This window comes from Salvelinus fontinalis, chromosome 16 (assembly GCF_029448725.1).
Source record: "Salvelinus fontinalis isolate EN_2023a chromosome 16, ASM2944872v1, whole genome shotgun sequence".
NCBI classification, from domain to species: Eukaryota; Metazoa; Chordata; class Actinopteri; order Salmoniformes; family Salmonidae; genus Salvelinus; species Salvelinus fontinalis.
Genome location: NC_074680.1, coordinates 51,180,751 through 51,203,612, shown reverse-complemented (window position 1 = coordinate 51,203,612; position 22,862 = coordinate 51,180,751). Strand labels below are relative to the sequence as shown.

The following is a 22,862-nucleotide window of genomic DNA, read 5'->3' as shown; positions in this document are numbered from 1 at the left end:
TCCCTGTCACTAGGACAGACTGGAATATAAAATATGTCCCTGTCACTAAGACAGACTAGAATATAAAATATGTCCCTGTTACTAGGACAGACTGGAATATAAAATATGTCCCTGTTACTAGAATATAAAATATGTCCCTGTCACTAGAATATAAAATATGTCCCTGTTACTAGAATATAAAATATGTCCCTGTCACTAGAATATAAAATATGTCCCTGTCACTAGAATATAAAATATGTCCCTGTCACTAGGACAGACTGGAATATAAAATATGTCCCTGTCACTAGGACGGACTAGAATATAAAATATGTCCCTGTCACTAGAATATAAAATATGTCCCTGTCACTAGAATATAAAATATGTCCCTGTCACTAGGACAGACTGGAATATAAATTATGTCCCTGTCACTAGGACAGACTGGAATATAAAATATGTCCCTGTCACTAGAATATAAAATATGTCCCTGTCACTAGAATATAAAATATGTCCCTGTCACTAGAATATAAAATATGTCCCTGTCACTAGAATATAAAATATGTCCCTGTCACTAGGACAGACTGGAATATAAAATATGTCCCTGTCACTAGAATATAAAATATGTCCCTGTCACTAGAATATAAAATATGTCCCTGTCACTAGGACAGACTGGAATATAAAATATGTCCCTGTCACTAGAATATAAAATATGTCCCTGTCACTAGGACAGACTAGAATATAAAATATGTCCCTGTCACTAGGACAGACTAGAATATAAAATATGTCCCTGTCACTAGAATATAAAATATGTCCCTGTCACTAGAATATAAAATATGTCCCTGTCACTAGGACGGACTAGAATATAAAATATGTCCCTGTCACTAGAATATAAATTATGTCCCTGTCACTAGAATATAAAATATGTCCCTGTCACTAGGACAGACTGGAATATAAATTATGTCCCTGTCACTAGGACAGACTGGAATATAAAATATGTCCCTGTCACTAGGACAGACTAGAATATAAAATATGTCCCTGTCACTAGGACAGACTGGAATATAAATTATGTCCCTGTCACTAGGACGGACTAGAATATAAAACATGTCCCTGTCACTAGGACAGACTGGAATATAAAATATGTCCCTGTCACTAGGACAGACTAGAATATAAAATATGTCCCTGTCACTAGGACAGACTGGAATATAAAATATGTCCCTGTCACTAGAATATAAAATATGTCCCTGTCACTAGAATATAAAATATGTCCCTGTCACTAGAATATAAAATATGTCCCTGTCACTAGGACAGACTGGAATATAAAATATGTCCCTGTCACTAGAATATAAAATATGTCCCTGTCACTAGGACGGACTAGAATATAAAATATGTCCCTGTCACTAGAATATAAAATATGTCCCTGTCACTAGAATATAAAATATGTCCCTGTTACTAGGACGGACTAGAATATAAAATATGTCCCTGTCACTAGAATATAAAATATGTCCCTGTCACTAGAATATAAAATATGTCCCTGTCACTAGGACGGACTAGAATATAAAATATGTCCCTGTCACTAGGACAGACTAGAATATAAAATATGTCCCTGTCACTAGAATATAAAATATGTCCCTGTCACTAGGACAGACTAGAATATAAAATATGTCCCTGTCACTAGAATATAAAATATGTCCCTGTCACTAGAATATAAAATATGTCCCTGTCACTAGGACGGACTAGAATATAAAATATGTCCCTGTCACTAGGACAGACTAGAATATAAAATATGTCCCTGTCACTAGAATATAAAATATGTCCCTGTCACTAGAATATAAAATATGTCCCTGTCACTAGGACGGACTAGAATATAAAATATGTCCCTGTCACTAGAATATAAAATATGTCCCTGTCACTAGAATATAAAATATGTCCCTGTCACTAGGACGGACTAGAATATAAAACATGTCCCTGTCACTAGAATATAAAATATGTCCCTGTCACTAGAATATAAAATATGTCCCTGTCACTAGAATATAAAATATGTCCCTGTCACTTGGACAGACTGGAATATAAAATATGTCCCTGTGTGTGTCACCTTTGTGAGAGGAGACGGGGAGTAACATCGACGACGATATGTTGCAGCTTACTAACGGGAGATGAGAGGGAGCTATTGTTGCAGATATAACTCACAGTAAGTATCCCTGTCCTCATGAATATCCCTCCTCATTGGAGAGAAACCAACGCTCTGCGTTCAGCGCTGCCTTGGATCCAGCCTCCTTGCTGGAGTTATGTGTGGGGGTAATAGCCGTGCTTCCTCCACACTGAGACAAATGCCGTTTGCAGCACTCAAGACGGCACTATGACTATAAAAACAACTTCGGTGATGTTTATGCAATTATTTTCAGCCAATGTAGGGAAAATGGGCACAAAAACAAGACAGGCAGAGAGCACCCGTGACATCCCCGAAGGCACTTTGAGAGAGAGAGATGTGAAAATTGCTATTTCACACTTGTTTAGCCTGAGAAAGCTTTGTTTTCTATGTATGTTATCATGTAAATCGATAGGAGATCTGAGGGACAGGGACGACATCTCCATCACAATCTGAGCCTATTTCCTATATAGTGCACTACTGTTGACCAGAGCTCTATAGGCTCAATATAGGGAATAGGGTGTCATGTGGGATGTATCTTAATAAGGTAAAGTAGTGCACTATGTAGGGAATAGGGTGCCATGTGGGATGTATCTCAATAAGGTAAAGTAGTGCACTATGTAGGGAATAGGGTGCCAGGTGGGATGTATCTTAATAAGGTAAAGTAGTGCACTATGTAGGGAATAGGGTGCCAGGTGGGATGTATATTAAGTAGAAAAACACAAAGGGATTAGTATAGATCTATCTAGTATAGATCTATCTAGTATAGATGGGTTGGTTGTTTCACAACAAAAGCGACGAGTGAGAAACGATGTGGCGAAACAGACTGGGTTGGCTGAGATGGTTGACAACATGGAAACTATTTATTCTCTCCAATGTTTATTGAAAACATAAATACATTTTCACAATGAGCACTTGTTGTCTCTCAAATAGATCATTACAGTTGTTGGTTATCTAGCATATTAGCATAGACATGACATCAGTCAAAACACCTCAAAACTAGACGTGGTATCAAGAAGAAAATACAACGAGCTGAAAGAAGTTACCTACGAATCCCCACACGGCAGCTTCTGGTCATTGTTCATGACAACGCACGCCTTCCGGCCACATCGATGACAACATTGTATTTATTATGGATCCCCATTGGTTCCTGCCAAGGCAGCAGCTACTCTTCCTGGGGTTTATTATGGATCCCCATTAGTTCCTACCAAGGCAGCAGCTACTCTTCCTGGGGTTTATTATGGATCCCCATTAGTTCCTACCAAGGCAGCAGCTACTCTTCCTGGGGTTTATTATGGCTCCCCATTAGTTCCTACCAAGGCAGCAGCTACTCTTCCTGGGGTTTATTATGGATCCCCATTAGTTCCTGCCAAGGCAGCAGCTACTCTTCCTGGGGTTTATTATGGATCCCCATTAGTTCCTGCCAAGGCAGCAGCTACTCTTCCTGGGGTTTATTATGGATCCCCATTAGTTCCTGTCAAGGCAGCAGCTACTCTTCCTGGGGTTTATTATGGATCCCCATTAGTTCCTGCCAAGGCAGCAGCTACTCTTCCTGGGGTTTATTATGGATCCCCATTAGTTCCTATCAATGCAGCAGCTACTCTTGCTGGGGTTTTATTATGGATCCCCATTAGTTCCTGCCAAGGCAGCAGCTGCTCTTCCTGGGGTTTATTATGGATCCCCATTAGTTCCTCCAAGGCAGCAGCTACTCTTCCTGGGGTTTGTTATGGATCCCAATTAGTTCCTGCCAAGGCAGCAGCTACTCTTCCTGGGGTTTATTATGGATCCCCATTAGTTCCTGTCAAGGCAGCAGCTACTCTTCCTGGGGTTTGTTATGGATCCCCATTAGTTCCTACCAAGGCAGCAGCTACTCTTCCTGGAGTTTGTTATGGATCCCCATTAGTTCCTGCCAAGGCAGCAGATACTCTTCCTGGGGTTTATTATGGATCCCCATTAGTTCCTGTCAAGGCAGCAGCTACTCTTCCTGGGGTTTATTATGGATCCCCATTAGTTCCTGCCAAGGCAGCAGCTACTCTTCCTGGGGTTTATTATGGATCCCCATTAGTTCCTGTCAAGGCAGCAGCTACTCTACCTGGGGTTTATTACGGATCCCCATTAGTTCCTGCCAAGGCAGCAGATACTCTTCCTGGGGTTTATTATGGATCCCCATTAGTTCCTGCCAAGGCAGCAGCTACTCTTCCTGGGGTTTATTATGGATCCCCATTAGTTCCTGCCAAGGCAGGAGCTACTCTTCCTGTGGTTTATTATGGATCCCCATTAGTTCCTGCCAAGGAAGCAGCTACTCTTCCTGGGATTTATTAGGATCCCCATTAGTTCCTACCAAGGCAGCAGCTACTCTTCCTGGGGCTTATTATGGATCCCCATTAGTTCCTGCCAAGGCAGCAGCTACTCTTCCTGGGGTTTATTATGGATCCCCATCAGTTCCTGTCAAGGCAGCAGCTACTCTTCCTGGGGTTTATTATGGATCACCATTAGTTCCTGCCAAGGCAGGAGCTACTCTTCCTGGGGTTTATTATGGATCCCCATTAGTTCCTATCAATGCAGCAGCTACTCTTGCTGGGGTTTATTATGGATCCCCATTAGTTCCTGCCAAGGCAGCAGCAGCTCTTCCTGGGGTTTATTATGGATCCCCATTAGTTCCTATCAACGCAGCAGCTACTCTTCCTGGGGTTTGTTATGGATCCCCATTAGTTCCTGCCAAGGCAGCAGCTACTCTTCCTGGGGTTTATGATGGATCCCCATTCGTTCCTGTCAAGGCAGCAGCTACTCTACCTGGGGTTTATTACGGATCCCCATTAGTTCCTGCCAAGGCAGCAGCTACTCTTCCTGGGGTTTATTATGGATCCCCATTCGTTCCTTTCAAGGCAGCAGATACTCTACCTGGGGTTTATTACGGATCCCCATTAGTTCCTGCCAAGGCAGCAGCTACTCTTCCTGGGGTTTGTTATGGATCCCCATTAGTTCCTGTCAAGGCAGGAGCTACTCTTCCTGGGGTTTATTATGGATCCCCATTAGTTCCTACCAAGGCAGCAGCTACTCTTCCTGGGGTTTATTATGGCTCCCCATTAGTTCATACCAAGGCAGCAGCTACTCTTCCTGGGGTTTATTATGGATCCCCATTAGTTCCTGCCAAGGCAGCAGCTACTCTTCCTGGGGTTTATTATGGATCCCCATTAGTTCCTGCCAAGGCAGCAGCTACTCTTCCTGGGGTTTATTATGGATCCCCATTAGTTCCTGTCAAGGCAGCAGCTACTCTTCTTCGGGTTTATTATGGATCCCCATTAGTTCCTGCCAAGGCAGCAGCTACTCTTCCTGGGGTTTATTATGGATCCCCATTAGTTCCTATCAATGCAGCAGCTACTCTTGCTGGGGTTTTATTATGGATCCCCATTAGTTCCTGCCAAGGCAGCAGCTGCTCTTCCTGGGGTTTATTATGGATCCCCATTAGTTCCTCCAAGGCAGCAGCTACTCTTCCTGGGGTTTGTTATGGATCCCAATTAGTTCCTGCCAAGGCAGCAGCTACTCTTCCTGGGGTTTATTATGGATCCCCATTAGTTCCTGTCAAGGCAGCAGCTACTCTTCCTGGGGTTTGTTATGGATCCCCATTAGTTCCTACCAAGGCAGCAGCTACTCTTCCTGGAGTTTGTTATGGATCCCCATTAGTTCCTGCCAAGGCAGCAGATACTCTTCCTGGGGTTTGTTATGGCTCCCCATTAGTTCCTACCAAGGCAGCAGCTACTCTTCCTGGGGTTTATTATGGATCCACATTAGTTCCTGCCAAGGCAGCAGCTACTCTTCCTGGGGTTTGTTATGGATCCCCATTAGTTCCTGCCAAGGCAGCAGATACTCTTCTTGGGGTTTATTATTAATCCCTATTAGTTCCTGTCAAGGCAGGAGCTACTCTTCCTGGGGTTTATTATGGATCCACATTAGTTCCTGCCAAGGCAGCAGCTACTCTTCCTGGGGTTTGTTATGGATCCCCATTAGTTCCTGCCAAGGCAGCAGATACTCTTCTTGGGGTTTATTATTAATCCCTATTAGTTCCTGTCAAGGCAGGAGCTACTCTTCCTGGGGTTTATTATGGATCCCCATTAGTTCCTGTCAAGGCAGCAGCTACTCTTCCTGGGGTTTGTTATGGATCCCCATTAGTTCCTACCAAGGCAGCAGCTACTCTTCCTGGGGTTTGTTATGGATCCCCATTAGTTCCTGTCAAGGCAGCAGCTTCTATTCCTGGGGTTTGTTATGGCTCCCCATTAGTTCCTACCAAGGCAGCAGCTACTCTTCCTGGGGTTTATTATGGATCCCCATTAGTTCCTCCAAGGCAGCAGCTACTCTTCCTGGGGTTTATTATGGATCCCCATTAGTTCCTGCCAAGGCAGCAGCTACTCTTCCTGGGGTTTATTATGGATCCCCATCAGTTCCTGTCAAGGCAGCAGCTACTCTTCCTGGGGTTTATTATGGATCACCATTAGTTCCTGCCAAGGCAGGAGCTACTCTTCCTGGGGTTTATTATGGATCCCCATTAGTTCCTATCAATGCAGCAGCTACTCTTGCTGGGGTTTATTATGGATCCCCATTAGTTCCTGTCAAGGCAGCAGCTACTCTACCTGGGGTTTATTACGGATCCCCATTAGTTCCTGCCAAGGCAGCAGCTACTCTTCCTGGGGTTTATTATGGATCCCCATTCGTTCCTTTCAAGGCAGCAGCTACTCTACCTGGGGTTTATTACGGATCCCCATTAGTTCCTGCCAAGGCAGCAGCTACTCTTCCTGGGGTTTGTTATGGATCCCCATTAGTTCCTGTCAAGGCAGGAGCTACTCTTCCTGGGGTTTATTATGGATCCCCATTAGTTCCTACCAAGGCAGCAGCTACTCTTCCTGGGGTTTATTATGGCTCCCCATTAGTTCCTACCAAGGCAGCAGCTACTCTTCCTGGGGTTTATTATGGCTCCCCATTAGTTCCTACCAAGGCAGCAGCTACTCTTCCTGGGGTTTATTATGGATCCACATTAGTTCCTGCCAAGGCAGCAGCTACTCTTCCTGGGGTTTATTATGGATCCCCATTAGTTCCTGCCAAGGCAGCAGCTGCTCTTCCTGGGGTTTATTATTGATCCCCATTAGTTCCTGCCAAGGCAGCAGCTACTCTTCCTGGGGTTTGTTATGGATCCCCATTAGTTCCTGCCAAGGCAGCAGCTACTCTTCCTGGGGTTTATTATGGATCCCCATTAGTTCCTGTCAAGGCAGCAGCTACTCTTCCTGGGGTTTGTTATGGATCCCCATTAGTTCCTGTCAAGGCAGCAGCTACTCTTCCTGGGGTTTGTTATGGCTCCCCATTAGTTCCTACCAAGGCAGCAGCTACTCTTCCTGGGGTTTATTATGGATCCCCATTAGTTCCTCCAAGGCAGCAGCTACTCTTCCTGGGGTTTATTATGGATCCACATTAGTTCCTGCCAAGGCAGCAGCTACTCTTCCTGGGGTTTGTTATGGATCCCCATTAGTTCCTGCCAAGGCAGCAGATACTCTTCTTGGGGTTTATTATGGATCCCCATTAGTTCCTGTCAAGGCAGGAGCTACTCTTCCTGGCGTTTATTATGGATCCCCATTAGTTCCTGCCAAGGCAGCAGCTACTCTTCCTGGGGTTTATTATTGATCCCCATTAGTTCCTGCCAAGGCAGCAGCTACTCTTACTGGGGTTTATTATGGATCCCCATTAGTTCCTGTCAAGGCAGCAGCTACTCTTCCTGGGGTTTGTTATGGATCCCCATTAGTTCCTGCCAAGGCAGCAGCTTCTCTTCCTGGGGTTTATTATGGATCCCCATTAGTTCCTGTCAAGGCAGCAGCTACTCTTCCTGGGGTTTATTATGGATCCCCATTAGTTCCTGTCAAGGCAGCAGCTACTCTTCCTGGGGTTTATTATTGATCCCCATTAGTTCCTGCCAAGGCAGCAGCTACTCTTCCTGGGGTTTGTTATGGATCCCCATTAGTTCCTGCCAAGGCAGCAGCTACTCTTCCTGTGGTTTATTATGGATCCCCATTAGTTCCTGTCAAGGCAGCAGCTACTCTACCTGGGGTTTATTATTGATCCCCATTAGTTCCTGTCAAGGCAAAAGCTACTCTTCCTGGGGTTTATTATTGATCCCCATTAGTTCCTGCCAAGGCAGCAGCTACTCTTCCTGGGGTTTATTATGGATCCCCATTAGTTCCTGCCAAGGCAGCAGCTACTCTTCCTGGGGTCTGGCAAAATTAAGTTAGTTATACAATTTTAAGAACATTGCATTACAATCATTACAGAATCCACAGCACACTGTGTGTCCTCAGGGCCCTACTCTACTACCACATATCTACAATATAAAATCCATGTGTACGTGTGTGTGTGTGTGTGTGTGTGTGTGTGTGTGTGTGTGTGTGTGTGTGTGTGTGTGTGTGTGTGTGTGTGTGTGTGTGTGTGTGTGTGTGTGTGTGTGTGTGTGTGTGTGTATGCATGCGTCTGTGCCTATGTGTGTGTCTCTTCACAGTCCCCGCTGTTCCATAAGGTGTATTTTTACCTGCTTTTTAAATCTGATTCTACTGCTGCATCAGTTACCTGATGTGGAATAGAGTTCCATGGAGTCATGGCTCTATGTAGTACTGTGGAATAGAGTTCCATGGAGTCATGGCTCTATGCAGTACTGTGTGCCTCCCATAGTCTGTTCTGGACTTGGGGACTGTGAAGAGACCTCTGGTGGCATGTCTTGTGGGGTATGCATTGGTGTCTGAGCTGTGTGTTAGTAGTTCAGACAGACAGCTCAACATGTCAATAGCTCTTACAAATACAAGTAGTGATGCAGTCAATCTCTCCTCCACTTTAATCCAGGAGAGATTGACATGCATATTATTAATGTTAGCTATCTGTGTACATCCAAGGGCCTGCCGTGCTGCCATGTTCTGAGCCAATTGTAATTTTCCTAAGTCCCTCTTTGTGGCACCTGACCACACTACTGAACAGTAGTCAAGGTGCGTCAAAACTAGGGCCTGTAGGACCTGCCTTGTTGATAGTGTTGTTAAGAAGGTAGAAACTAGGGCCTGTAGGACCTGCCTTGTTGATAGTGTTGTTAAGAAGGTAGAAACTAGGGCCTGTAGGACCTGCCTTGTTGATAGTACTGTTAAGAAGGTAGAAACTAGGGCCTGTAGGACCTGTCTTGTTGATAGTGTTGTTAAGAAGGTAGAGACTAGGGCCTGTAGGACCTGCCTTGTTGATAGTGCTGTTAAGAAGGTAGAAACTAGGGCCTGTAGGACCTGCCTTGTTGATAGTGTTGTTAAGAAGGTAGAAACTAGGGCCTGTAGGACCTGCCTTGTTCATAGTGCTGTTAAGAAGGCAGAGTGCTTTATTATGGACAGACTTCTCCCCATCTTAACTACTATTATATCAATATGTTTTGACCATGACAGTTTATAATCCAGGGTTATTCCAAGCAGTTTAGTCACGTCAACTTGCTCAATTTCCAAATTATTCAATACAAGATTTTTGTTGAGGTTTAGGGTTTAGTGAATGATTGGCCCAATTACAATGCTTTTAGTTTTTGAAATATTAAGGACAGTCTGATTCCTTGCCACCCATTCTGAAACTAACTGCAGCTCTTTGTTATGTGTTGCAGTCATTTCAGTCTCTGTAGTAACTGACGTGTATAGAGTTGAGTCATCCACATACATAGACACACTGGCTTTACTCAAAGCTAGTGGCATGACGTTGGTAAATATTTAAAAAATGACTGGGCCAGACAGCTACCCTGGGGAATTCCTGATTCTACCTGGAGTATGTTGGAGAGGGTTCCATTAAAGAACACCCTCTGTCTTCTGTTGGACAAGTTACTCTTTATCCACAATGTAGCAGAGGATGTAAAGCCATACTGAAGTCTAACAAAACAGCCTCCACAATCATACATTTTTATCATCATTTTCTCTCAGCCAATCGTCAGTCATTTGTGTAAGTCCTGTGCTTTGTTGGATGTCCTTCCCTATAAGCTGAAAGTCTGTTGTCAGTTTGTTTACTGTAAAATAGTATCGTATCTGGTCAAACACCATTTTTTCTAGAAGTTTACTAAGGGTTGGTAACAGGCTGATTGGTCGGCTATTTGAGCCAGTAAAGGGGGCTTTACTATTCTTGGGAAGTGGAATGACACTAGCTTCCCTCCAGTTCTGAAGTCACGCACTTTCAGGTAGGTTTAGATTGAAGATGTGGCAATATCGTCCACTATTATCATCAGTTATTTTCCATCCAAGGCGTCAGACCTCTTCCACACTCACTTTGCCGAATTCAAAATTACAATTCTTGCTTTTCATAATTTGGTCAGATATACTTGGATGTGTAGTGTCAGCGTTTGTTTCGGGTCATGTCTAAATTAGCTAATCTTAATCTATCTATCTTAATCTATCTTAATCTAATCTTGCCAACATCATTTTTGTTGATTTTCCCTACATGTTGTTGTTGTTTTCCAACGTGACCCTCAGTAGTTTAGTCTTTTCAATTTGCTCTACAGGCATCCCATTTATCAACACAATGTATCGGGGGTCTCCAGCAGGCATCCCATTTATCAACACAATGTATTGGGGGTCTCCAGCAGGCATCCCATTTATCAACACAATGTATTGGGGGTCTCCAGCAGGCATCCCATTTATCAACACAATGTATCGGGGGTCTCCAGCAGGCATCCATTCATCAACACAATGTGTTGGGGGTCTCCAGCAGGCATCCCATTTATCAACACAATGTGTTGGGAGTCTCCAGCAGGCATCCCATTTATCAACACAATGTATTGGGGGTCTCCAGCAGGCATCCCATTTATCAACACATTGTATTGGGGGTCTCCAGCAGGCATCCCATTTATCAACACAACGTGTTGGGAGTCTCCAGCAGGCATCCCATTTATCAACACAATGTATTGGGGGTCTCCAGCAGGCATCCCATTTATCAACACATTGTATTGGGGGTCTCCAGCAGGCATCCCATTTATCAACACAATGTATCGGGGGCCTCCAGCAGGCATCCCATTTATCAACACATTGTATTGGGGGCCTCCAGCAGGCATCCCATTTATCAACACATTGTATTGGGGGCCTCCAGCAGGCATCCCATTTATCAACACAATGTGTTGGGGGTCTCCAGCAGGCATCCCATTTATCAACACAATGTGTTGGGGGTCTCCAGCAGGCATCCCATTTATCAATACATTTAAAGGGGGCCTCCAGCAGGCATCCCATTTATCAACACAATGTATTGGGGGTCTCCAGCAGGCATCCCATTCATCAATACATTTAAAGGGGGTCTCCAGCAGGCATCCTGTATGTCTTGGACCAAATACACTACATGTTGTTTTAGAAATGTTCAACACAAATGTGTTCATATTAACCCACTCAGACACCATTCTTAATTCTCTGCTCAGTAAGTGTGTTAGATCATTATATACTGATACAGCGCTATACTGTATATTGTAGCGTCATCAGCATACGTAACCCCTCTTGCTTTGTTAATTGCTGAGGGTAAATCATTAGTAAGGATAGAGAAGTAGGCAGCTGCCATGAGGAACACAGCGTAGTACATCTTTACTGTCCGGAAAGCTACAGTACCATTAAGAGAAAACGTTTTGCCTTGTCCAGGATAGAGAGCCTTCCTTCCAGGATAAAGACGTTTCTATCCAGGATAGAGATCTTTCCGTCCAGGATAAAGATCTTTCCATTCAGGATAGAGATCTTTCCATTCAGGATAGAGATCTTTCCTTCCAGGATAGAGATCTTTCCTTCCAGGATAAAGACGTTTCTATCCAGGATAGAGATCTTTCCGTCCAGGATAGAGATCTTTCCGTCCAGGATAGAGATCTTTCCGTCCAGGATAGAGATCTTTCCGTCCAGGATAGAGATCTTTCCGTCCAGGATAGAGATCTTTCTGTCCAGGATAGAGATCTTTCCGTCCAGGATAGAGATCTTTCCATTCAGGATAGAGATCTTTCCGTTCAGGATAGAGATCTTTCCGTCCAGGATAGAGATCTTTCCGTCCAGGATAGAGATCTTTCCGTCCAGGATAGAGATCTTTCCGTCCAGGATAGAGATCTTTCCATTCAGGATAGAGATCTTTCCATTCAGGATAGAGATCTTTCCGTCCAGGATAGAGATCTTTCTGTCCAGGATAGAGATCTTTCCATTCAGGATAGAGATCTTTCCATTCAGGATAGAGATCTATCAATCCAGGATAGAGATCTTTCTGTCCAGGATAGAGATCTTTCCATTCAGGATAGAGATCTTTCCATCCAGGATAGAGATCTTTCCGTCCAGGATAGAGATCTTTCCATTCAGGATAGAGATCTTTCCGTCCAGGATAGAGATCTTTCCATCCAGGATAGAGATCTTTCCGTCCAGGATAGAGATCTTTCTGTCCAGGATAGAGATCTTTCCGTCCAGGATAGAGATCTTTCCATCCAGGATAGAGATCTTTCCGTCCAGGATAGAGATCTTTCTGTCCAGGATAGAGATCTTTCTGTCCAGGATAGAGATCTTTCTGTCCAGGATAGAGATCTTTCCGTCCAGGATAGAGATCTTTCCGTCCAGGATAGAGTGGAGGACATAAACCCATAACATCGGAGTTTACCGAGCAACAGTTCATGATCAATTATATCAAAAGCAGAACTAAAGACGAGCAACACTGCACCCACGAACATCCTGTCATCCATACGGTGTCTTGCGAAAGTATTCACCCCTTGGCATTTTTCCAATTTTGTTGCCTTACAACCTGGAATTAAAATATATTTTTGAGGGGTTTGTATCATTTTATTGACACAACATGCTTACCACTTTGAAGATGCAATTTTTTTTTATTGCGAATAGAAATAAAAAATAAAAATAAATGAAACTTGATCGTGCATAACTATTCACCCCCCAAAGTCAATACTTCGTAGAGCCACGTTTTGCAGCAATTACAGCAGCAAGTCTCTTGGGGTATGACTCTATTAGCTTGGCAAATCTAGCCACTGGGATTTTTGCCCATTCTTCAAGGCAAAACTGCTCCAGCTCCTTCAAGTTGGATGGGGTCCGCTGGTGTACAGAAATCTTTAAGTCATACCACAGATTCTCAATTGGATTGAGGTCTGGGCTTTGACTAGGCCATTCCAAGACATTTAAATGTTTCCACTTAATTTCTCAGAACAATATATAGATATATAACAATATAGACGGACGAGTTTCAGAAGAAATCGCTTTGTTTCTGGCCATTTTGAGCTTGTAATCAAACCCACTAATGCTGATACTCCAGATACTCAACTAGTCTAAAGAAGGCCAGTTTTATTGCTTCTTTAATCAGAACAACAGTTTTCAGCTTTGCTAACATGATTTCAAAAGAGTTTTCTAAGGATCAATTAGTCCTTTTAAAGTGATAAACTTGGATTAGCTAACACAACGTGCCTTTGAAACACAGGTATGATGATTACTGATAATGGGCCTTTATGAAGTGTCAAGAATAAGAAAGCAATATATTCCATAGAACACAGCAAAACATGAAAAACAACAGTCTAAACATAGCTGAGCTCAGCTATGTACAGGTATGTATAGACTGTTGTTGTTCATGTTTTGCTGTGTACTATGGAATATATTGCTTTCTTATTCTTGACACTTCTCCCAGTCCTATTAAAGGTTAGAACTATCTTTTAGTGTCCTGATACTTCTAGCTTGGAGTTGTATTTTTATGATAACATAGCTACAGTATTTCACCTTTTAATGTGTATAGTATTGCTTACTAGGTGTTGTCCAATCAGTTTTGTAACCACTCCCTCTTCTAATTAGGGCTAATTGGAAAAGCTGTTTCAAAGAGGACATTGTATTATTTCTTTGTACTCCCTGACGAAGGCCATGCAGCCGAAACGCGTCGGTTTTTAACAACTTTGTTTCTATTGAACATGCCATACTAATAAAGGCATTTTAATTAATTATACGAAGAGTGCCTTGGTCCTCCTTTCTTTTTGATGACCAATTTACACCTTTTACCAAAGAGCACCTTCTATCTACCAAAATATACTATAGTGTCCCTTAGTAGCGCTTCCCTTCCTCCTCTTTCGACTAGCTCCAAATATAACTTAAAAAACCTCAAACAACTATACATTTTAGAAATGCATATACAAATATTGAAACTATTGTCTCATTTACATTGTGTAATTTTATTGACAGCCCCTAACTAGATAGGCTATTCAAAGTAAACCAACTTTGCCACGGTCACACACCAGCTGGCTGAAGCTAATTGGCAAAATAATTTTGTCTTTCTCTTCCCACCTGAGAACAAGACATCTCACCCCACATCAAACCGTACCCTGAAACCAGCTCACATTTCAATTCAGTCATGGCCACTAGCATTTCTTAATTAACTAAATCTCAAATTATGACAAATACAGAAGTGCATTCGCCCTTTATGACATTTTTTGAGATCAGTATTTATCTTGGTGTTGATTGCTCATCGTTGGTGTTGAGTGGTTTTTAAGTGATGTTCTCCAGCAATGAATTCCCCCTAATCACCAATAAATGATCACATCTCCGGTATCTTTGAAAAGGCTGTGAGCACCAACAACGAGACTGAATGGATGCAATATTCAAAGACAGGGATTGATGTTGTATACTTGACATGAACACTCATGACGATGATGACACATTGTTAAGGATCTCAAGAGGCTGTCCCTTCGACTACAAAGACCAGGGAGCCTTTCGAAAGCCTCATCAAAAAGGGCAGTGATTGGTAGATGAGTAACAATATAAAATCAGACAATCGAATATATCTTTAAATGGTCAAGCATGATTAATGTATGAAACGACCCAGACACATCAAAGATACAGTTGTCCTTCTGAACTGAGCTGCAGGACAGGAATGAAACTGCTCAGGGATGTTATCATGAGGCCAGGCCATTAGTGATGGTAAAACAGTTACAGAGTTTACTGGCTGTGATAGGAGAAAACTGAGGATGGATCAACAACATTGTAGTGACTCCACAATAAGGATTTCAATGACAGAGTGAAAATACAATAAAACATTTACAGAATAAAAAATATTCCAAAATATACATATTGTATGGAATAAGGGACTAAAGTAATACTGCCCAAAAACTTGCAAATCCAACATACCAGGAAGTAACTGTTGCCTTTCTTCAAGCATGGTGGTGTCTGCATCATTGTATGGGTATGCTTGTCATCAGCAAATACTGGGGAGTTTTTCTGGATAAAAGAAACGGGTTGGAGCTAAGCACAGGCAAAATTCTGGTGGAAAACCTGCTTCAGTCTAATTTACAACAGACAATGGGCGAGGAATTCACCATTCAGCAGAAAAATAACCTACAGCACAAGGCCACATCTACATCGGTGATGTTGTACCCACAGCGACTATTAAAACCTTATCCAACCAGAAACCGTGGACTGATGGCAGCATTCGCACGAAACTGAAAGTGCGAACCACTGCTTTTAACCAGGGCAAGGTGACCGGAAACATGACCGAATACAAACAGTGTAGCTATTCCCTCCGCAAGGCTATCAAACAAGCTAGGCGTCAATATAGAGACAAAGTAGAGTCACAATTCAACAGCTCAGACTCAAGAGGTATGTGGCAGTGTCTACAGTCAATCACGGACTACAAAAAGAAAACCAGCCCCGCCGCGGACCCCGATGTCTTGATCCTAGACAAACTAAACAACTTCTTTGCTCGCTTTGAGGACAATACAGTGCCACCGAATCGGCCTGCTACCAAAACCTGCGGGCTCTCCTTCACTGCAGCCGAGGTGAGTAAAACATTTAAACATGTTAACCCTCGCAAGGCTGCCGGCCCAGATGACATCGCTAGCCGCGTCCTCAGAGCATGCGCAGACCAGCTGGCTGGTGTGTTTAAGGACATATTCAATCAATCCTTATCCCAGTCTGCTGTTCCCACATGCTTCAAGAGGGCCACCATTGTTCCTGTTCCCAAGAAAGCTAAAGTAACTGAGCTAAACGACTACCGCCCCGTAGCACTCACTTCCGTCATCATGAAGTGCTTTGAGAGACTTGTCAAGGACCATATCACCTCCACCCTACCTGATACCCTAGACCTATTCCAATTTGATTACCGCCCCAATAGGTCCACAGACGACGCAATCGCCATCACACTGCACACTGCCCTAACCCATCAGGACAAGAGGAATAACTATGTGAGAATGCTGTTCATCGACTACAGCTCAGCATTTTACACCATAGTACCCTCCAAACTCGTCATTAAGCTTGAGACCCTGGGTCTCGACCCCGCCCTGTGCAACTGGGTCCTGGACTTCCTGACGGGCCGCCCCCAGGTGGTGAGGGTAGGTAACAACACCTCCACTCCGCTGATCCTCAACACTGGGGCCCCACAAGGGTGCGTTCTCAGCCCCCTCCTGTACTCCCTGTTCACTCACGACTGCGTGGCCAAGCACGCCTCCAGCTCAATCATCAAGTTTGCAGATGACACAACAGTGGTAGGCTTGATTACCAACAACGACGAAACAGCCTACAGGGAGGAGGTGAGGACCCTCGGAGTGTGGTGTCAGGAAAATAACCTCATGGTCAACAAAACAAAGGAGATGATCTTGGACTTCAGGAAACAGCAGAAGGTCTGAAAATGTTAAATTCCTCGGCGTACACATCACGGACAAACTGAAATGGTCCACCCACACAGACAGCGTGGTGAAGAAGGCGCAACAGCACTTCTTCAACCTCAGGAGGCTGAAGAAATTCGCCTTGTCAACAAAAACACTCACAAACTTTTACAGATGCACAATCGAGAGCATCCTGTCGGGCTGTATCACCGCCTGGTACGGCAACTGCTCCGCCCACAACCGTAAGGCTCTCCAGAGGGTAGTGAGGTCTGCACAACACATCACCGGGGGTAAACTACCTGCCCTCCAGGACACCTACACCACCCGATGTCACAGGAAGGTCATAAAGATCATCAAGGACAACAACCACCCGAGCCACTGCCTGTTCACCCCGCTATCATCCAGAAGGCGAGGTCAGTACAGGTGCATCAAAGCTGGGACCGAGAGACTGAAAAACAGCTTCTATTTCACAGCCATCAGATTGTTAAACAGCCATCTCTAACATTGAGTGGCTACTGCCAACATACTGACTCAAATCTCGCGACTTTAATACTGAAACATTGGATGTAATAAATGTATCACCAGTCACTTTAAACAATACCACTTTGTATAATGTTTACATACCCTACATTACTCTTCTCATATGTATATACTGTACTCTATACCATCTACTGCATCTTGCCTATGCCGTTTGGCCATCGCTCATCCATATATTTATATGAACATATTCTTATTCATTCCTTTACACTTGTGTGTATAAGTGTAACAGTCCTGACCTATTTATGTTAGTTTTTATGTGTTTATGGTCAGGGCGTTAGTTTTGGGTGGGCAGTCTATGTTATCTGTTTCTATGTTGTTTTTGGTTTGCCTGGTATGGCTCTTGATTAGAGGCAGGTGGTTTGCGTTTTCCTCTAATCAAGAGTCATATTTAGGTAAGGCATTCTCACTGTTTGTTTGTGGGTGATTGTCTCCTGTGATGTTTTCGTGTTGTCGATGTTATTCACTTTCGGAGCTGTTTGGCTGTTCGTGTGTTTTGATGTAACGTTCCTGTCCGTAAGTTTACGTTTAGTGATGTGAGTTTATGTTCAGGTTTCGTTCTACGTCGTTTTGTTATTTTGTAAGTTTTGAAAGTGTTTGTTTTCGTGTCATCGGTTTTCGTTATAAAAATAAAGATGGCATATTTCCCTGACTCCGCATTTTGGTCTGAAGATCCTTCTCTCCTCACCTCATCTGAGGATGAGGAAAGCGACAGCCTTAACAGAATCACCCACCAACAAACAGAGACCAAGCGGTATGGGAATGCTCGACGGCGCAACAAGAACTTCTGGACTTGGGAGGAGATCTTGGACGGTAGAGGACCTTGGGCTCAACCAGGGGAATATCGCCGTCCAAAGGAGGAATTGGAAGCAGCGAAGGCTGAGCGGCGCTGGTATGAGGAGGCAGCGCGACGACGCGGTTGGGAGCCTGTGAGTCAGACCAAAAAATTTCTTGGGGGGGGGCACACGAGGAGTGTGGCAAAGCCGGGTAAGATACCCGAGCAAACTCCCCGTGCTTACCGTGGAGGTAGAAGGCGTCGTACTGGTAAGACACCGTGTTATGCGGTAAAGCGCACGGTGTCCCCAGTACGCGTGCTTAGCCCAGTGCGGGCTATTCCACCTTGCCGCACTGGGAGGGCTAGGTTGGGCATCGAGCCGGGTGCCATGAAGCCGGCCCAACGTAGCTGGTCTCCAGTACGTCTCCTCGGGCCGGTGTACATGGCACCAGCCTTACAGGTGGTGTCCCCGGTTCGCCTGCATAGCTCAGTGCGGGCTATTCCACCTCGCCGCACTGGCAGGGCTACGGGGTTCATTCAACCTGGTAGGGTTGGGGAGGCTCGGTGCTCAAGAGCACGTGTCCTCCTTCACGGTCCGGTAGACCCGGTGCCACCTCCATGTACCAGTCCTCCGGTGGCAGCCCCCCGTACCAGGCTGTCTCTCCGGGTTCTCTCTCCTGCTGTTTCCTCCTCTCCAGCGCAGCCGGTGCCTAGACCACGCACCAGGCTGTCTCTCCTTCTCCTCCCTACAGAGCTATCTGTCTCCCCAGCGCCATCTGAGCCATCCGTCTCCCCAGCGCCATCTGAGCCATCCGTCTCCCCAGCGCCATCTGAGCCATCCGTCTCTCCAGCGCCATCTGAGCCATCCGTCTCCCCAGCGCCGTCTGAGCCATCCGTCTGCCATGAGCCTGCAAAGCCGCCCGTCTGCCATGAGCCTGCAAAGCCGCCCGTCTGCCATGAGCCTACAGAGCCATCCGCCAGACAGGAGCCGCTAGAGTCGTCAGCCAGACAGGAGCCGCTAGAGCCGTCAGCCAGACAGGATCTGCCAGAGCCGCCAACCAGACAGGATCTGCCAGAGCCGCCAACCAGACAGGATCTGCCAGAGCCGCCAACCAGACAGGATCTGCCAGAGCCACCAACCAGACAGGATCTGCCAGAGCCGCCAACCAGACAGGATCTGCCAGAGCCGCCAGCGAGTCATGAGCCGTCAGAGAGCCATGAGCAGCCAGAGCCGTCAGAGAGCCATGAGCAGCCAGAGCCGTCAGAGAGCCATGAGCAGCCAGAGCCGTCAGAGAGCCATGAGCGTCGAGAGCCGTCAGCCTGCCATGAGCGTCGAGAGCCGTCAGCCTGCCATGAGCGTCGAGAGCCGTCAGCCTGCCATGAGCGTCGAGAGCCGTCAGTCTGCCATGAGCGTCGAGAGCCGTCAGCCTGCCATGAGCGTAGAGAGCCGTCAGCCTGCCATGAGCGTCGAGAGCCGTCAGCCTGCATGGACCTGCCAGAGCCGTCCAGCCAGGACCTGCCAGAGCCGTCCAAACAGGACCTGCCAGAGTCCTTCAGCCGGGATCTGCCCCTTGTCCCGGTGTTGCCCCTTGTCCCGGTGCTGCCCCTTGTCCCGGTGCTGCCCCTTGTCCCGGTGCTGCCCCTTGTCCCGGTGCTGCCCCTTGTCCCGGTGCTGCCCCTTGTCCCGGTGCTGCCCCTTGTCCCGGTGCTGCCCCTTGTCCCGGTGCTGCCCCTTATTCCGGTGCTGGTCCTTATCCCGGTGCTGCCCCTTGTTCCGGTGCTGCCCCTTGTCCCGGTGCTACCCCTTGTCCCGGTGCTGCCCCTTGTCCCGGTGCTGGCTGTTTATTTTGGGGAAAGTAGTTTTAGGGTGGTCAGTGGAGGGGGTAGACAGAAGAGGGGAGTGACTATGGTGGTGTGGGGACAGCGTCCTGAGCCGGAACCACCACCGTGGTCAACTGCCCACCCGGACCCTCCCCTGGACTTTGTGCTGGTGCGCCCGGCGTTCGCACCTTGAGGGGGGGGGTACTGTAACAGTCCTGACCTATTTATGTTAGTTTTTATGTGTTTATGGTCAGGGCGTTAGTTTTGGGTGGGCAGTCTATGTTATCTGTTTCTATGTTGTTTTTGGTTTGCCTGGTATGGCTCTTGATTAGAGGCAGGTGGTTTGCGTTTTCCTCTAATCAAGAGTCATATTTAGGTAAGGCATTCTCACTGTTTGTTTGTGGGTGATTGTCTCCTGTGATGTTTTCGTGTTGTCGATGTTATTCACTTTCGGAGCTGTTTGGCTGTTCGTGTGTTTTGATGTAACGTTCCTGTCCGTAAGTTTACGTTTAGTGATGTGAGTTTATGTTCAGGTTTCGTTCTACGTCGTTTTGTTATTTTGTAAGTTTTGAAAGTGTTTGTTTTCGTGTCATCGGTTTTCGTTATAAAAATAAAGATGGCATATTTCCCTGACTCCGCATTTTGGTCTGAAGATCCTTCTCTCCTCACCTCATCTGAGGATGAGGAAAGCGACAGCCTTAACAATAAGTAGTTGTGAAATTATTAGATTGCTTGTTAGATATTACTGCATGGTCGGAACTAGAAGCACAAGCATTTCGCTACACTCGCATTAACATCTGCTAACCACGTGTATGTGTGAACGCTGCGTGTAACACATCCGGTGTCAGGATAAATAAAAAGCAAGGTCTGCTAACTTTCTTTAATTATGTTTAATTACCGCAAACAATGAATGGCAAATGCAGTTTTCGTATATACGGGTTCGCTGTATCACCACGCAGGGTAAACAGGAAGTACGTAAACAGCTGTTCTTATACCGTGATGACGTAGTTCCAACGCGTCTGTTGGCCTATCACAGTAGAGGCTGGGCGCGGTTTAGACTTTGCTCAGCCTATCACCGTTACTCAGACTGGTCCCCTTCTTTCAGATGTATCTGGTCGTTGCGTAGATTAGATCCGTCTTGTGTCGGTCGATTCTACACTGAAACAGTTCCTAATATGGTATTGTCCAGTAATCTAACCTCCTGGTTGGCCTAGAGAGATGCACCCCTCCCCTCTCCAGATTGACTGTGTTGGTCAGTCCTTACACACATCTGTATTGTTTGTGTGTGTGTGTAACAAAACAATATGCTAGCAGGCTATAGTGCATAAACCCTAACATATGTGACATATAACATTTGATTTGATTTAACACTGTAGTTGCTTACCAAGAAGACAATGAATGTTCCTGAGTGACCAAGTGACAGTTTTAACTTAAATCTGCTTGAAAATCTACGGCAAGATTTGAAAATGGCTGTGTAGCCATGTGCACCAACATCTTGACAGAGCTTGAAGAATTCTGAAAATAATAATAGGCTAACATTGCACAATCCAGGTGTATAAAGCTCTTAGTGACTCACCTCTGTAATCACTGGTAACGATGTTTCCAGCATGGATTAAGTCAGGAAGCTGGATTCCTACGCAACAACTGTATTTTAGTTATTTCATATCTATCAATCTTAAAATAATAAATAAATAGAATTCATATCTATCAATCTTAAAATAATAAATAAACAGAATTCATATCTATCAATCTTAAAATAATAAATAAACAGAATTCATATCTATCAATCTTAAAATAAGAAATAAACAGAAATCTTCCACTTGGACATTAGAGTATTTTGTGTAGATTGTTGACAAAAAGAAAGCACAATTAAACACATTTTTATCCCACTGTTTTATAACAAAATGTGAATAAATCCAAGGGGTATGATTACCACACTGTAGTTTCAATAATGAGTTTTGTTTTCTTAATTCCTGTTCAGAACAGTGCAGAAAAAGTTGACATTGAAAATGATTGTTTATTGCACAGCTGACAAACATGCTTCCTGAGAGTATACTTTGTCATATGTCAAGAAAATATACTTAAGCATACTTTCAAAAAAGTATATTTAACTTAAAAACTTCCTCAGGCTAGGGTCTAGTTTTCTCCACTTCCTGTCTGACTGACGTGCCCAAAGTAAACTGCCTGTTGCTCAGGCCTTGCAGCCAGGATATGCATATAATTGGTACCATTCGAAAGAAGACACTTTGACGTTTGTAGAAATGTTAAAATAATGTAGGAGACTATAACACAATGGATATAGTAGGAGAAAATCCAAAGAAAAACCAACCAGAATGTTTTTTTTTGAGAGCCCATGCTCATACAATGGAAAGTATAGGGGCATATCCAAATCCAGCTCCCAGATTGCAATTCCTATGGCTTCCACTAGATGTCAACAGTCTTTGTTCAAGGTTTCAGGCTTGTTTCTTCCCAAACGAGGAAGAATTTTGAGTTTTACCACAGGGATACAGACTTGGAAATAATATCGCTTTCCTATTGAACATACCTCTTTCCGTATGAAATATTATAGTTTAATTACATTTTAGGGTATCTGCGAATTAGATAGAAACGTATTTTGACTTGTTGAAACACAGTTTAGCTGTAACTTTTTGGATTCCTTTCTCTACATGTTGAACAGGTGAATTACTCAAATCGATGGCGCCAACTAAACAGACTTTTTGGGATATAAAGAAGGGTTTTATCTAACAAAACGACACTACATGTTGTAGCTGGGACCCTTTGGATGACAAATCAGAGGAAGATTTCCACAAAGTAAGTGAATATTTAATTGCTTTTTGTGAATTTATGAAACCTGTGCTGGTGGATAAATATTTTGATGTGGGGTGCCGTCCTCGAACAATCGCATGGCTTTCACTGTAAAGCCTTTTGTAAATCGGACAATGCGGTTAGATGAACAATACTTGAGGCTTTTAACCGATGTAAGACAC

The 22,862-nt window shown here is 44.6% G+C and overlaps 1 protein-coding gene across 1 annotated transcript; it reads left to right on the top strand.

The window, feature by feature from the left end:
• The first annotated feature begins 19,386 nt into the window (after positions 1 to 19,386).
• LOC129813325 (uncharacterized) lies at positions 19,387 to 20,566 on the top strand. Its single transcript, XM_055865685.1, has one exon. It carries the CDS (start codon positions 19,541 to 19,543, stop codon positions 20,066 to 20,068), a length of 528 nt encoding a protein of 175 aa, XP_055721660.1. The 5' UTR covers positions 19,387 to 19,540; the 3' UTR covers positions 20,069 to 20,566.
• The last annotated feature ends 2,296 nt before the right edge of the window (positions 20,567 to 22,862 follow it).